Genomic DNA, 16,552 nt, shown 5'->3' on the forward strand with positions numbered 1-16,552 from the left:
TTAACTTTGACTTTATGTTTCCAAATTGTGGAGGGTGGTTATTAACATATGCTTTTTGCTTCTCTACAGTGTCACGGTTTCTCATCACATCAACGGGTGCCCTTTATATCTTGGATGTCCAAATGGAAGATGGGCTTTACAACTACAGGTGTATGACACGCCATCGATACACAGGAGAAACCCGACAGAGCAATAGTGCCCGACTTATTGTCTCAGGTAATTCATTTTTTAAAGCAAAATGGTCCATACCATTTGAATTTCAATCTGGTGTTTTGCTGACATGAACAAAAGAAACCTATCTATAAGATAAGACATCTTAAAAAGCGTATTTTACAAACTAATCATTGCTATTTTTTTCTTTACGTCTAAGTTTGACCGTAACGAATGAATGTGATGTTTCTACTCCCACTCAGATCCGACCAATTCAGCACCACATATCCTGGACAGCTTTGAACAGCGTGAAGTGATGGCTTCTCATCGAGTGGAGCTGCCGTGCAAGGCCTCGGGTCACCCAGCACCCAAGTACCGCTGGTTGAAGGACAACCGCCCGCTAGAGCCCGATACACGATACCGGCAAAGTGTGACGGGGATGCTCATTGAAAGAGCCCAAGCCAGTGACACAGGAACATACGTCTGTGAAGTGTGGAACGGGTATGGCAGTGCTGAAGTAGTTGGGAGGCTTCTGGTGAAAGGTCAGTGATCAGCAACAGATCCTATCCTCAAAAATATCTTTTTTTAAAATTTGAACACAGCCAAACTGTACCCTGAAACTAAAACTCTTTCATTTAGGTTTCTTAAAATCCTCTTTGTACAGTTTGCTTGATCGTATTCAAACAAGCAAAGTCCTTGACTCAAATCATGGTGGACTTTGTTGTTATGTATGTACGTATCATTAGAAAATTCAATATTGACATACATAATATTTTCTTTTCTATACAGAAACCCTGAAAGTTCTAGTAAGCCCACGCAAAGTGAAGGGCAGCGTTGGCAGCCAGGTTTCACTCGCCTGCGGGGTTACCGGCTCTGACGAGTACCGGTTATCTTGGTACCGCAATGGCGAGCTCATCTACCCAAGTAACAGCGTCCGAATGACTGGGCAAAACCGAGAAAACTTAGTCATGGCTGGCATGGCCAAAAGCGATGGAGGTGCCTACCAGTGCTTTGCCAGACATGGCAAAATGTCTGCCCAGGATTTCGTCCAGGTTATATTGGAAGGTCAGAAAACTAAAATTGCTACTTTTTTGTGTGTTTTTCTCGGTGTAGAGCCGAATGAAATTTGGTAACTATATTCTAGGGATCAACATTTATCCAGAAATAACGCCTATTAGTCTTTTGTATGTGGATTCTTCAATGTAAAATGTCCTGAAATTCTTACTTTTATACGAAAACACAAATACAATATGGATTTTGAAAGAAAATACAGCCTGCTCTGCTTTGTCACGCAGATGGTACACCAAAGATTCTGGCTTCGTTTAGTGAGAAGGTCTACAACATCAACGAGTTTGTCTCGCTATCTTGCACGGTGAAGGGCACACCCGAGCCCAGGGTGACTTGGACGCTTGATGACGAGCCTGTCATACGAAACAGCCGCCACCGCATCTCCTACTACAGCAACGCTGACGGCCACGTGGTCAGCCACCTGAACATAAGCCAGACCCAGGTCCCAGACGGAGGGGTGTACCGCTGCATCTGCAACAACTCTGCAGGGGCTGTATCTTACCAGGCGCGAATAAACGTAAGAGGTGCTTGTCAGATCAACTCTTCCAACCCACCATCACATATACACATCAACGTGTCTTGATTTCTTCTGTACAAATGCCGATTTTACTTAACCGGTTAGGGATTCGATTTAGGGGCCGTCTCATTTTTTTTTTTACCATCAGAGTCGAATAATCACAGCTTGGAGTGGTCGCAGCTTCTATCATCAGTCAAAAACTGACAGTATTATCTTTTTTGAATGCCCCGCACCCTCGCCAGCTCCTACTGATAGGTTTATATCAGGACACCGTTAGAGTGATTTACTTTACGCTAGTGCATGACGGTAAAGCTATCTGTTCTCTGCAGGTACACGCTTGGCTGGATTGCCGTAGTCATGTAGCAGTAATATTAGCACATTGGAGCTCCCTGCACCTGACGCGGCGTGGCCATTAGTGATTCTCTATTGCAGAAGGTGGCCGTCTCGACAAGCATTGCTGATTTCTGTTCACTGATGCATGATTTAGGGCTAAATTGGGCAATCTTGAAGTGACGTAAAATGGATGGCAAATTCAGTCAAGCAGTGGAGATTTTTTTTTTTCCTTCCAAAGGTGCCATTGCTTAGAAATTGTCTCTTTTTTTTCTCTCACATCGTTACCTTCTTAATCGTGCTAAAGTAAGTGCCGAACACGCTACCGGTTTATTTAAAGGGTTTGCAAACAAGTGATTGTGATAGCTCGCCAAACGTTAATGGTAAATTCTGTTCTGCGTAAATTCAAACTAAATAATCTTAAGGGACACAATCCTATCTGGTGTTATTGTCGTCGCAGTCAGAATGAATCAAGACATGTCATAGTTGTGTTGCATAAAAACACATACAGCTCCCCCTTGTCTTAAAAATCCTTTTAAGAGGGTTGTCTCTCCAATGTGTCCTTCAAGGGCCTGCCAGCATCAGACCAATGAAAAACCTCACTGCCATCGCTGGGCGGGACATGTACATTCACTGCCGTGTCATCGGCTACCCTTACTACTCCATCAAATGGTACAAAGACTCCAATTTGCTGCCCTACAACCACCGGCAGCGAGCCTTCGAGAACAACGGTACCTTGAAGCTGTTTGATGTGCAGAAGGATGTGGATGAAGGCGAATACACCTGCAATGTGCTGGTGCAGCCTCAGCTTTCCACGCATCAGAGTGTCTATGTCACCGTAAAAGGTAACCATTCCAAATATTGTGGAAATAGCATTTAGTAAATCACTTGAACTTAAACTTCTAGCAAAAGAAATACAAATATCCCATGTTGTTCCAATACCATTTTTCTTTTGCCCTTTCAATACGAATATAAAAGCTGTGCAGCAACTTTGCCATAGCGTTTGGAATAAATTAACTTTTTTTTTTTTTTGCCTTAACTTACTGAACCATATTATCGCTCCTAATGACCAAAGTGCTGATTTGTGTTTCCCAACTTGATCTTTTTCTCCTTCATATCAGACCATCTGGCACTGATTGAGGCGTCATAATGTTTGTTTTTATTTTAAAAAGTACCCAATCAGCTCTGCATTTTTGGACCAATTACACCAAGCTGATGTTTTGTTGGATAGAAATCTACATACATATCAACCTTGGCCAGTTGCTCCCCTTATTATTGATTGCAATTCCCCTAATTAAGCAATAATAAAAAAAACATTTACTCACAGTCTCCAGCACCCTCAGAAAATGAATTAATGAATACTCTGCCCTACTGACAAATAATTCTACTTTGATTTTCTTCGTGGCAATAATGCTAAATTCATCCGTCCTGATCCATTCCCATCGGATATGTCCAAGCATTGCATACATTTAGTCTTATGCACATTATCAGTCAGTGCACAGATACCGCAGTCTTGTGCTCGCCATTCTATGTGACAGTGAGATACCTTTTTTATGTAGGTAGAAACACATAGATAAGTAGGAGGATGCTCACGTCTGACAACCTGTAAAAAGTCCTTTCAGCGATAGCAAGGGAGTGTATCCATCATCCCAGCCACTTTATCAAAGCTCATCTGAATATTCAGTGATGCTGCGAAAAGCCAGCTGATGATAACCTCACACGGCCTCCTTTCGACGATGACATTGCATCATTTGAAATAGCGGATCGGCGTTACACCCCCCTTTTCCCTCTGTGGCGCTCTCACGCAGGTCTTGATGTGCTAACGAGCTTGCGAGAGCGGAATCCCACGGCAAAGACGGCGCTACGCCGCCATTCCCGCAGCTAATTTGCATCCAGGCGGCTGCTTAGCATTCCGCCGCTACGGAGAGGGAATCCCCAGGAGTCCATTATGCCCATTTTGTTGCGAATTAAATAAGTCTTTAAGTGCCGTTTATGCAATGTTATTTGAAATCATTAATTTTCATCTGCTTCTCATGATGCCTGCAGTGTCCTCAGGGAGATAAAGACAGTGAGGAAAAGTATTAGGGCAGCAAAAAAGGGAGGAATAAACACCATTGAATGTGTGTTTTGACTCATTTCTTTTTTTTTTTTTTGCACAGTGCCACCCACCATCCACCCATTCGAGTTCCCCCGCTTTTCTATCGGTCAACGCGTCTTCATCCCCTGCGTGGTCATGTCTGGCGACCAACCCGTTTTCATCACCTGGCAAAAGGACGGGCGGCCCATCCCGGCCAGCTTGGGCGTAACTATTGACAACATCGATTTCACCAGCTCCCTTCGTATCTCTAATCTCACTCTGATGCACAATGGCAACTATACGTGCATCGCACGTAATCAGGCGGCCGCCGTGGAGCATCAGAGTCAGCTTATTGTTCGAGGTGAGCGCTTCAAAATATTTACTTGAAAGACAAATCTTAACCTTATATTTACTCTCAGGTGTGCTGATATTCATGGCATTATTTTTTGCATTGGGAAAACAAAGCAACCTAGAAATGTGTGCAATATTTTGGGTAAAATTCTGCACATTCATCCAATCTTATAATATTATTTGATTTGCAGTTCCTCCTAAATTTGTGGTTCAACCAAAAGACCAGGATGGCATTTACGGTAAAGCCGTAATTCTCAACTGCTCAGCGGAAGGCTATCCTGTTCCCACCATCCAATGGGAGTACTCTAAAGGTAAAAAGACATCAATATTCTGCAAAAATGTTGCTAGAATAAAAGGAAAACTGTCCAGGACATGTAAAACGGTATAGTATCATTTTATTTTTGAGCTGGAAAATCATAAACTCATTAGAAAATGTATTTTTAAAGTGATTCATTAGTAATTGTGGTGACAGCTCCTTATACACTCAGTTATAATTCCATTGATAGCCATTTGAACAACAGTGGAAAGGTAGTTTTTTGTTTAATTGTAAGGATTTTAAGGCTTTCCCCTTTTTTCTTTTGTTTTGTTGTATTTTTCATTCAACGGTATACCACAGCTGCCAATATATTTCCATGAATTTTGTGGTTTTGGTATGTCAATATTTTGTCTTTAGGCAAGATTATTCTCATGTAGTTCAATAATTACAAGCATAAGAAAACAAGCTTTAACACCATCCACCCACTCCAGTCTAAATAAGGGATGAGAGAAACATGCCTTTTGAATTTCTATGGAAGGAGGATCACAGGGCTTGACTTGTAATTAAAGCAAACACAGGCCATTTAAAAATATGTACCATCTTGTAATGTGACAAAATCTATTTTGTCTATCCGTGTTGGGCTCTTACAAGAGAAAAATGTAATCTGTGAGGTTTACAGGATTGGTTTAACATATATTTGAAATGTTCCAGGTGCCGGAGTTCCTCAGTTCAAACCCATCGCTCTCAACTCTGGTTTCCGCATCGAGGTACTGGTCAACGGTTCGTTGCTCATAAAACATGTGCTGGAAGAAGACAGTGGATTTTACCTTTGCCGGGTCAGCAATGACGTCGGGGCTGACGTCAGTAAATCCATGTATCTCAATGTCAAAAGTAAGTCTTTTCAATTAACCCCACTTTTAATTCTTTAGTAGCTTTTACTGAACACACCTGGTCCATGAACATATTGTCACACAATAAATAGGTCCCTTGTGCAAAAACAACAACAATAACAATGCTGCCAAACACTGCTTTAAAGTCATTTTTTTGTTGCTTAATTGAGACTTTGTTCAGCTAGTGGGCCTCTCTGTGTGTGTTGCCATAACAGTCTGCAATATTGGCGCCGTTATAGCCTGCACATGCTGTTTTTACGTTGTTTATCCAGGACAGCCGACACCATTTGAGCAGCTACTTAAGAGGCTTAGGAGGCCAATTAGGGAGGCACACAAGCTGACGCATGCTAAAGTCCTCACGCGACGGATAGTATGATCTTCGCTTTGTATTATTGGCTATCCAAGTCTGGCTTTTGTCTTTGGGAAAACCAACAGTGAAGATCGTCTATTTTAATTTGGTGAAGGTCATGAGACCAAGCTAGAAACATGAGTCCACTTTTTGCTATTGGAATATTGTGCTTGTTCTTAGTAGGCTAATATCTCATCATAATACGTCATTGTGCTCGGACACTAGAAGAAGCTGTTTATATTTCTCTTCCAAGAATCAGACGGCTTCTCGTGTAACTAATAATCCAGTACTAGATGCAGGTGGAAGCGAAGGATTTTGATGCGCTTCCCCGTCAAGCATCCTTAACTCCCAAACAGATGCAATTCAGTCAATTCATTACCAATCCACAGCGGATGCTATCCGAGTCAGTCAACAGCCACTCAGTGTTTATCATTGCCAATTAAGAGCAATCAAGCCAATTAGGCATCATAATGTCACGAGCCACTGCCACGAGAGGAGAGAACATAATGAGGTGTGTACCAGAAGTGCTAAATGGCCTTTTTGGTCACTGAACGGCTGCCTTCAAACAAACACGAGGGAGTCTCCATCCTCTCTGTCTCCCTCTTTCCCATCCGTATCGCTTTCATCTTCCTTTTCTCATCTGCATCCAGCACGAGCGATGCCCCCCTTCGCTGCGGCACACTGAGCAGAGCCGGGCACATATTTGATCTTGTGCTTCACGTCCAAGCCAATCGTGCAGCTAAGGGAATTATTTCACTACATTGCAGACAGGCGCCCAGTCAACTAGTCATCTCTGTGCCATTGCCACTCCTTTTCCCCCCCCCCTAAAATTCAAGCACCCCCGCCTCCCACCCCATCTTGGCCGTCTCATCCCCAGCACCCACTTAACCAGTGGCTGCAGGGCACAAAGGCATAGCACTCGTCATCTCTCGCCTTCCTCTCTGTTGAAGCCACGATGCCCCGTGGCCAACATTGGCCTGCTAGGCGGCTACTAACACGCTCCTCCACAGTTCCGACACTAATGAAGACAATGTTAGTTCCCCATATATGTTTAAAGCTATGATTTTCCTTGGCTAATATAATCTAAAATACAAATGAGAATCTCATCCTAATATGCTTTACATGGATAAAGTCAAACATTCTATTAGTTCAAATGTATACTTATATAAACACATGATGGGTATACTATACTATAAGCTGTCAAATGTTTTTCGAAACAATAAATAGGAATATCCAGTTAGGTCAATGTATGTACATATTTTTGGCCACTGAATCCCTATTGACACACATTTTGTATTAGTCCTGCATTGCACCATTCAGGCCATGACTGTGTAATCATCATTATGCTGGGAAAATCAATACTGGCTCTATGTTTTATTGGCTATTCCAAAAAAAAAAAAAATCCAGAGGGAGAGAGAGAACGAGAGAAAGAGAGAGACTGCCCTTATGCTGGTTGGCATGGTAACCCGGCCAGGTGAAAGGAAGCCTATGAAGAGAAAGAGGTGTTTTTTTTTCTTATGGGACTAGCCTATGAGCAATGAGTCCCTCCAGGTTTACCGTATCATGACCGTTTTCTGAAGAAACAGGTGGCTTGTCATCAAATCATTATGCATGTGCAGCTTTTTTTTTTTTAAATTTACTACACAAAAATGAAAATGACCCATCAAGAAGGTGATTGCTGTAACAAGAGCACACCCGGATAGATCGTTTAATATCATGAATAAGAACATAATTAAAGGTCGTACTAAGTGAGTAGCCCTTCTCATCTCAGTTTCAAATAGCTTGCTGACCCCGAGTGTACTATGCGCTCTCTCTGTAGTAGTACTATTTAAAGAGAATTGAAAATGTCGTAAAAATTTGATGGCTTTTTCCACAACATCCTGAAATTCATTTGATATTTACAGTTCTGGTATCTTATTTCCACGATGGATCTAAGCTATTTCCATCGTTGCTGTTTGTCACCTCGTACCGTGTACCAGACTGCCGGGGGTGCCGGCAACACGGCTCGTCCACTTAGGCGGCAAAATGAGAGTACTAGTCGTGCTCAAAATGATACCGTTTACATCACACCTTGGCTGTTATAGTTTTTCTTTTTTTTTCCACTGAATGTGCCTCACAAAAAATTTATACTTGTCATGCAAAATAAATCAGCGTTCTTTTCTGTAGACGAGCCCCAAATGGCTGCGGAGTAAATAAGAGATGAGGTTTAAATGTTTGCAACTTCTTGCCTGACACTCCTCATCACGTCACTGGAATGGTTGCGGCTGTTTGTGCGAGTGTGCACGTGTGGCGTGAGTTTGTGTGCGTGTGCACGCGTGCAATTGGTGTCTAGGGCCCCAGAGTGGCTATGTTTTGTGCAAGATATCAACAGCATGTATTTGGTGTGATGTCCTCAGAGGTTTTGGTGCGTTTTAGGCATCACAAATACAAGATAAATGCTAACACTTCTTGTTACGTTCCATTTTTTTTTAAATAGAAAAGGGACAAATATAGCAAAATTACATTTAAAATTCTTAACAATGTAAAACAATGAGTCCAGATTTTTCCATGTTTTACTGACATGCCAATTTTAGGATACTTTAAAAGCTAATGACATTGATTTAAAAAAAACATTTTATTTTGAAAATATAATTAACTAAACCAATGCAATGTCTGGAAAAGCTGCACAGCTTTTGTTTCTTTTTTATTGATATATTTGTATCCATTCCAATGGAACAAATTGAGCTTCCTTGGTTGTCTTTTTTTCCACTTTTTTTCTAGTCACCGGACATTTTGTCTTGGAAAGTTTGTTACAGTAGTTTAAACATTTATACATATATGTGTCAAGCAATTTTTAGTCAATGTGCTTGCCTTTAATTGTTCTTTTTTGTGTCTTTTTTCCTCCTTTCTAGTTCCTGCCATGATCACTTCATATCCCAACACTACACTGGCCACACAAGGTGAAGAGAAGAAAATGAGCTGCACTGCTCATGGCGAGAGGCCCATCATGGTACGCTGGGACAAAGAGGAACGTATTATCAACCCTGAGACCAGTCGCTATGTGGTTACCGTCAAGGAAATTGGAGATGAAGTCATCTCCACGTTGCAGGTACGAGTCCACTCATTACTTTTGTATTAATATCTAGTGCTAGTTTGCCATAACACTGTGAATGGGGAACCTTTGCCAAAGTGACTATAACTTGTGCCAGTAACAATACTATTTAAAATGTATATTAGAACTTATTTGACTAAAGTATTGTCATGCATTTATCAGATCATGCCAACAGTGAGGGAAGACTCAGGCTTTTTCTCTTGCCACGCCATCAACTCCTTCGGTGAAGACCGAGGCATCATACAGCTCACAGTTCAAGGTAAAACCACTTTGCTTTACGCTATGGGAAATAGGAAATCTAATATTTCATTCGACAGAGTTAATATTATTTATCTTTCATTGATATTCATTTGCATTTGAGCATAAAAGAGGAAGTCAACAAGCATGTGTTTCACTGGCCACGCCCCACCACTTTGACAGACACCTGTGCTGTGTTTTTATGTTGAGATCAATCCTATGACACTTCCTCATTTTCTGTTATGTAATTATGACCAAGTTTTTTGAATTTGCAGAACCACCCGATCCCCCAGAGGTGGAGATCAGAGAAGTAAAGGATCGAACCATCGCCCTACGTTGGACTATGGGTTTTGACGGCAACAGCCCAATCACTGGCTTTGATATTGAGAGCAAGAACAAATCAGGTAGATGAAACTGTCAAAAGATCATTTTGCACCACTGTGCACTGGTCACAAATTATACTACGAATAAAAGCTATCCTGATTGGCTCATTTCACTTAACCCCTGGCTCGGCTTGAGCGACCCCCATAAACTGAAGCCCGTCCCCTTTTGCAGCCTCCTGGGACACCGCTCAGAAGACCAAAGATGTCTCGCCTCAACTCAACCAGGCCACAATCATCGACCTGCACCCTTCCTCCACCTACAATATCCGCATGTTTGCCAAAAACCTCATCGGAAAGAGCGAAGCTAGTAACGAGCTCACCATTACCACCGATGAAGCAGGTAAAATCTACCACATACTTGCGTTTTCTTACATTATTAAAAAGGGGGGACGACAACAGTGAGGAAGGTTGACGAGGTCAATTTCTGAACATCTCAGTCCAATTGGCTATGTTGCATTATTGAACACATGCTGACCCGGCACTAAAAGCCCAACTTTTCAATTAGTGGCCTCAGTAGTAAATGTGACACAATGGTCAATAGAATCAGGTTGAACCCCTTTCTGCAAATTAGCCCCCTCTTTCTATTCATCTTCCCTGCAAAGCACTTCCACTCAGAACGGAAGCAATTCCTTTTAAAAAAATACTATACGCACACACTCGGACGTCGTCTCTGCGGATGAAATCAAAGTGTTGTCAATCTGTTTTTAGCCCCTGATGGACCTCCTCAGGATGTGCAGCTGGAAGCCCTCTCCTCTCAGAGCATCAAAGTTTCCTGGAGGGTAAGTTACTGTTGCTTTTACCTTGAAACAATGGTTTTTTTTGTAGGGTCCGCCATGTTGATATGGTATCATTATTATGCATTGTCTTTATGGATCTCTCTTAGTGAGAAGATATTTTCTCCCAGAAAGAAATGTTATCAATAGACAAATATCTGTGCGGCCATCTGTCTGGATTCAAAGGCTTTTGAGATCTTTTATGGTTTCTGGAGAGGGGACCGTAAAATTGTTTTCGCATCTTAGAGTCCTGACTTATTTGGTATTTTTACATCTTATCAATGCGAGAGCTTTTTTTTTAAAATTCTGTGTGAGGGAAAAAACTGAACTTTCTCGTTATTTGGGATGGAGAGGCTTCATTTGTCCTTTTGGGGGAGGGGGGTGTCTTGTGTCATCATTTTGACTGTGTTTGATTTCTGAGGCATGAAAATTAAGGCCAAAAAGTACCAAAACAGTTTTTTTCCAGTGTTGTTTTCAGCTTGAACATAAATAATGGTTGTCTAACTTTGAAAACATTTACTGAGAAGTCTGGTATTGTTGGGACGTGTTGTTATTTTTCATGTATTGCCAAAGTATTACATTCCTGGATGCCATCTATCCACCCAATAGCTGCTCTTTCTTCTCTGCTAGGCACCTAAAAAGCACCTCCAGAATGGAGCCATCAAAGGCTATCAAGTGGGCTACAGAGAATACAGCTCAGGAGGAAACTACCAGTTCAGCGTCATCAGTGTGGAGACAACAGGCGACAATGCTGAAAGCTTGATACTGGACAATTTGAAGAAGTTTACCCAGTATGGTGTTGTGGTGCAAGCCAGTAACAGTGCCGGCACTGGCCCATCTTCCACAGAAGTGGCTGCCACCACACTAGAAGATGGTAAGAAGACTTCAAATGCCATTTAAATGAAGGACACTATGTAAATAAGGTCTTTTTAAAAGGAGAAGGAGAAGCAACAACATTCTGTTATTCACATTTTGAAGCAGCGTCCAACAAGGAATAAGTATGATACCCCAACTCAGATGGTTAATTGTGTGGTTATATTACAATCTAGTGGAGATAATGGAGTACTGCGTCTGTCCTTTTTTCCCTGCTTGTGAACATACTAACTGTTATTATTGCTTCTTGTTTTCCGTTCCCAGTGCCAAGTCGTCCTCCAGAGCACGTCCAAGCCATAGCTACATTTCCAGAGGTCATCTCCCTATCTTGGCTGACCCCCCCAAAAGATGCTCTAAATGGCAACCTTCTGGGCTTCAGGGTTATCTACTGGGCCAACTTGCCCGATGGAGGTCGGTATACCGCACACACTCATTTTAATTCGTTTATTTCAGAAAAGTGTTTGCACAGCATTAGAATAATAATGTATTTATTTTTCATCTTCCAAAACGGACCTATGAAAACACTTGCATCACATGTTAAGTGACTTTTTAGGTTGTTGTTTTTTAATTAAAATTAAAAACTCATTTGCTTTGAATTTCTTTTAACACAAATCATTAGCAGTTGTAAAAAAATGATCTGTGTATAATGTTTTTAATTAAATTTAAATTTATTTGCAACTACATATGAAAATATTGGGTTTTTAAAATAGCTTCTACAACAATTGACGGCCCACCGATTCAAGGTGTCACCGGCTGCTGCCCACAGTTGGCTGGGATAGGCTCCAGCACCCCTTTATGAGCATAAACAGTTCAGAAAATGAATGAATGAGGGGGGAGAATAGCTTCTTTGGGTAGGTTTTATGTCAAAGTTGCAAAATGACACATTTTCATATCCTTCAATATAGTATATGCATGACAGTTTTTACCTAAAATGATTCAAGATGTTTCTTTTCTCGACTCGAAGTGGGTCATGTCCACCGATTCCTGAACTTCCTCTCGTTTGCATTTAGCCGGACTTGAATGCTGTCAGTTGTAATCAAGTAATTTCAGTGTATTTATACACACAGAAGAAAAAAACAGTGTGATGCTGAGCAATAAGCTTTGCTACGGATAGCTTGGAGTCATTCAGGTGCATTGTGGGTACAAGAATCCTATTCTTGAAGGCAAAATGATGTGGACGTCAAATAATATTCCATGCCATTGTTCCATGCTGGCTTTGTGTGTGGGGGGGTCGGGGGGGGGGGGGGGGGGGGTTGGTTGTGACAGCCCAATTACCTTTGACCCCAGCTCTGTCACATCATGTTGGCCCTTACGTTGAACATGAAACGCTTAAGGACTTGACAGCCATGAGGAATTTGCACGGTAACAGTTGCCAGGGAAGACCTTCTGAATGGCCAACAGAGGGCCAGCAGAGATGACATTTTGCACCCGGGAATGAAGGAGGCGATTGGGCTCGCGTCATCACGTCGGCGGCGCTGCACTTCAGCAACAATTATTTGTTTTTAATTGCTTGTGAGAAGCGTATGTTGCGTTATGTGTGTGGAGGCCACTTAAAAGGACGAGGAAAAGTGGGTCAGAATAGCATAGCCATGAGATATTAATGATTGACAGTCAAGGTCAGCGAGATGCCAGTCAAGGCCTCCCCACTCCTGCCGACCCTGATTTATGGCCTTTCTGATTGAATTCCATGTTCAGTTTAAACTTAGCAAGGCAATGTATCTAACTGGGATTTTCTTTTAAAATGACAACAATTGTCTGAATGAAGTTTAAGGATTTTATTTTACAAATCTTAATAAAATAAGGGACATCCACAAGAGGACATGATCATGTGACCAATACATTTCCTTTAGAAGAGCCATGAAGCGACACTGTAACAAAAATTGTGCCTGTGGGTTTTTCCCCAGATACGCCATTTTAACGAATAATGAAGGGAATACCGACATTGACTATTGAAACACTGAGGTGACAGGTGTAGAGTTTTCATCCACCAAATAAACTGTGCTTTATTTAACTTAACTGAATTGGATTCATACCTTCTCCTTTAGAACTTGGAGAGATCCGGAATGTCACCACCAGCAACAACCAGCCGTCACTAGAGCTGGATGGGCTAGAGAAGTACACCAACTACAGCATCCAGGTGTTAGCCTTCACCCGAGCGGGTGATGGTGTTCGCAGTGAACAGATTTACATCCGCACCAAGGAAGACGGTGAGCATTTATTCCAAAAATCAAAGAGAATCCAATTCAAAAAGTCCATCAAAAAAAGTATTGTTGAATGATGGAAACATTTTTGGATTCTCATTAGTATAATTGCCGTTGTGTTTTAAGTTCCCGGCCCTCCCGGTGGCGTAAAAGCAGCAGCTGCTTCCAACTCGGTGGTGTTTGTCTCCTGGCTTCCTCCTCTCAAAGTGAATGGCATTATACGGAAATACACCGTTTTCTGCTCCAATCCACACCCCACGGTATGATGGTACTTTGTCTGTATGCATCATTGTATGTAGTTGTCTGTATTTTTTATGTCTGGAGTTCAGACGGGAATATTTTTTTTCACATGTAGGTCAGCAGTGAGTTTGAGGCAGCTCCGGACATATTCTTCTACCGGATCCCCAACCTGAGTAGGAACCGGCAATATAGCATCTGGGTGGTGGCTGTCACCGCTGCCGGCCGTGGAAACGCTAGTCAGATCATCACTGTTAAACCCATGGCTGAAGGTAAATGAAGTTAGATTGATGGATGTATGGGACATTTCACCATTAGATACATTTATTTTAGCTTGAAAATCATTGAGACTTCCCTTTTTTTTGGTCTATGTTCATCAATAATAGGTCATAAACACAAGGGCTCGTAAACTCATCTTAAAACTCCTAGGGAAACATATGGATCATATGATATACTACACTATTTGGCATAGACAGAGTAACCAGGTACAAATTTGAAGTGAAGTCAAGGGAAAACTTTCCTTGGTTTATTATTTAAGTCTTTTTTTTGTGATATGCATAAGAGATGTACACTCAAAGGCATACATTTGCTAAATGCATTCCTTTGGAAAAATTATGTACAATTTTTAAGGTTATGGTAAGAGTGTTGTGAGCATGTTTTGGGAAACGTTATATTAATAATACAGAGTTGTGGGCATGTTGTGGGAAACGATGCATCAATAATTCAAAGGGATTGACATAAGTTTTTTTAGAATTTCTTACTCAATGGCATTTTTTTTTTCTATTTTGTATGAGGATTATTTCAAATAGAAACGGCCGTAACACCTTTTGTGTGCCCTTGTCGGCACAACAATTTATTCGCGAGAACGTGGACGATGGCATACACAGATAAAACCCCAGGGGTCATCATCCATTACTTTTATCCCGGATTCAAATGGACATTATCTCTACATACATATAGATCATTTGAAAATGCCATGACCCATTCATTGAAATCTGCCACTTTACTTGCCGGATCTTCAAAGAATGTGTTGAAATTTAATGAGCATTTGGAAGATTTGGAGATTGTAAGATGTATTTGTTTTATTTTTTTCAGCTCCAGCACGCATTTTGACCTTCAACAGAACGGTCACCACACCTTGGATGAAAGATATTGTGTTGCCATGTAAGGCGGTGGGGGATCCTTCTCCAACTATCAAATGGTTAAAAGAGATGTAAGACTGCCCCATCATGATGATATCCTTTCTAATGGTTCATTTTGTATACAAAACATGAAGCTAAATGACTTCTGGGTTACAGAAATGGAACTCCAGCGCCCGTGGTGACCGACAGCCGGCGCATTGTGCATGGGAACGGCAGCCTTGTTATTCGAACGGTGAAAGCAGAGGACTCTGGGAACTATACTTGTGTGGCTAGTAATAGCTTTGGCTCGGATAAGATCATCCTTAACCTGCAAGTTCAAGGTAGGAATGTCAAAGGCTTTCACTCATTTTTTTTGACATGCAATGAATGGTGGAGGCTCATTTTTTAGATACACAATTCTTTATATAATACTGTATTTTTGGTAGAATAAGTCGCATTAGTTGAGGAATGCAAAATGAAAGGGATAAAATATATATGAGTCGCACTGGAGTATCAGTCGCATTGTTGTGGATAGTTTTTTAATGGATCGGAAACCAAGATTGTGCCTTAAAATAATAGGAATTGAATTGATTTGAATGCTTTTATTGTCATTTTACAAGTATAATGAGATTTAAAGCTTCCACCACTCAGCGCACAGACAACAACAATAAAAATAACAACACATAAAACAGCCAACTGCTGACTATAGCCTAAAAAAAAGACTATGATCAGAGTGGAAAAATAAAAGATATAAGTCGCCAGGCCCAGGCAAATTGTGATGAAAAAAAGTGTGACTTATACTCCAAAAAATACGGTAAGATAACTTAGCCTAGTTTAACATAGAATAGACTAGTACACCATACATATATACTATAAATCGGTCGGTCAATGTCCCAGCTTGTGTAATTTTTGTAAAAAAAAATGTCCGTCTTCTTCAGTCCCACCTGACCAGCCTCGCCTCACAGTGACCAAGACCACCACCACTTCCATCACACTCTCCTGGATACCTGGTGACAATGGTGGAAGCTCCATAAGAGGTCAGATACATCATTAAAACTAAACCTCCATAGTACAAGCTTCAATATCTCTGCACTGAGTAAGCATTCATTGGCCATCTTCTATTTGCTCCCCCCAAGGCTACATTTTGCAATATTCCGAGGACAACAGCGAGCAGTGGGGCAATTTCGCCATCAGTCCGAGTGAGCGCTCCTATCGCTTAGAGAACCTCAAGTGTGGCACCTGGTACAAGTTCACCCTAACGGCCCAAAATGCTGTTGGACCTGGACGCATAAGTGAGATCATTGAAGCAAAGACTCATGGGAAAGGTAAGGAGAGACAAAAATAGTTTGGGAAATTCTTCCTTCTGTATCACTCAAGTGTGGGAATATTTTTGGGATTATTGTTGCTCCAATACCATTTACTGATCTCCCATACTGTTTCCACCATTCAAAATATTTGGAGGTTATAAATAATTGCATAGTCCCTTAGTCTAGTCAGATATCGTTTAGGCCATTCTGTCAGCCTCAGTCAGAGACTTTTTGATTATTTTTCTCAGATAACCCTTGCTTGATGATTGTGCATTAAAAACCACAATCGGCATTTGGAAACTAAACCTTCAAATGTACATATTGGCCACTGTTTGTTTTCT

The 16,552-nt window shown here is 41.4% G+C and overlaps 1 protein-coding gene across 8 annotated transcripts in view; it reads left to right on the plus strand.

Moving 5' to 3' along the window:
- Positions 1-16,552, plus strand: part of dscama (Down syndrome cell adhesion molecule a) — a 54,168-nt gene that overhangs the window by 33,299 nt on the left and 4,317 nt on the right. For 7 of the 8 annotated variants that reach the window (XM_077740626.1, XM_077740628.1, XM_077740630.1 and 4 more), the window contains 22 exons: positions 70-216; positions 414-692; positions 940-1,215; positions 1,446-1,742; positions 2,635-2,910; positions 4,225-4,503; positions 4,685-4,804; positions 5,461-5,640; positions 8,880-9,076; positions 9,242-9,338; positions 9,592-9,720; positions 9,872-10,039; positions 10,408-10,478; positions 11,103-11,346; positions 11,610-11,756; positions 13,391-13,552; positions 13,673-13,806; positions 13,902-14,055; positions 14,879-14,996; positions 15,082-15,245; positions 15,843-15,941; positions 16,041-16,229. In XM_077740626.1, the coding sequence (XP_077596752.1) occupies positions 70-216; positions 414-692; positions 940-1,215; positions 1,446-1,742; positions 2,635-2,910; positions 4,225-4,503; positions 4,685-4,804; positions 5,461-5,640; positions 8,880-9,076; positions 9,242-9,338; positions 9,592-9,720; positions 9,872-10,039; positions 10,408-10,478; positions 11,103-11,346; positions 11,610-11,756; positions 13,391-13,552; positions 13,673-13,806; positions 13,902-14,055; positions 14,879-14,996; positions 15,082-15,245; positions 15,843-15,941; positions 16,041-16,229 (3,927 nt within the window). Of the gene's footprint in view, positions 1-69; positions 217-413; positions 693-939; positions 1,216-1,445; positions 1,743-2,634; positions 2,911-4,224; positions 4,504-4,684; positions 4,805-5,460; positions 5,641-8,879; positions 9,077-9,241; positions 9,339-9,591; positions 9,721-9,871; positions 10,040-10,407; positions 10,479-11,102; positions 11,347-11,609; positions 11,757-13,390; positions 13,553-13,672; positions 13,807-13,901; positions 14,056-14,878; positions 14,997-15,081; positions 15,246-15,842; positions 15,942-16,040; positions 16,230-16,552 lie in introns of those variants that run through there. The other variant, XM_077740632.1, reaches the window with a different exon arrangement.

Source organism: Stigmatopora nigra, chromosome 19 (genome assembly GCF_051989575.1).
Source record: "Stigmatopora nigra isolate UIUO_SnigA chromosome 19, RoL_Snig_1.1, whole genome shotgun sequence".
In the NCBI taxonomy this organism is placed as follows: Eukaryota; Metazoa; Chordata; class Actinopteri; order Syngnathiformes; family Syngnathidae; genus Stigmatopora; species Stigmatopora nigra.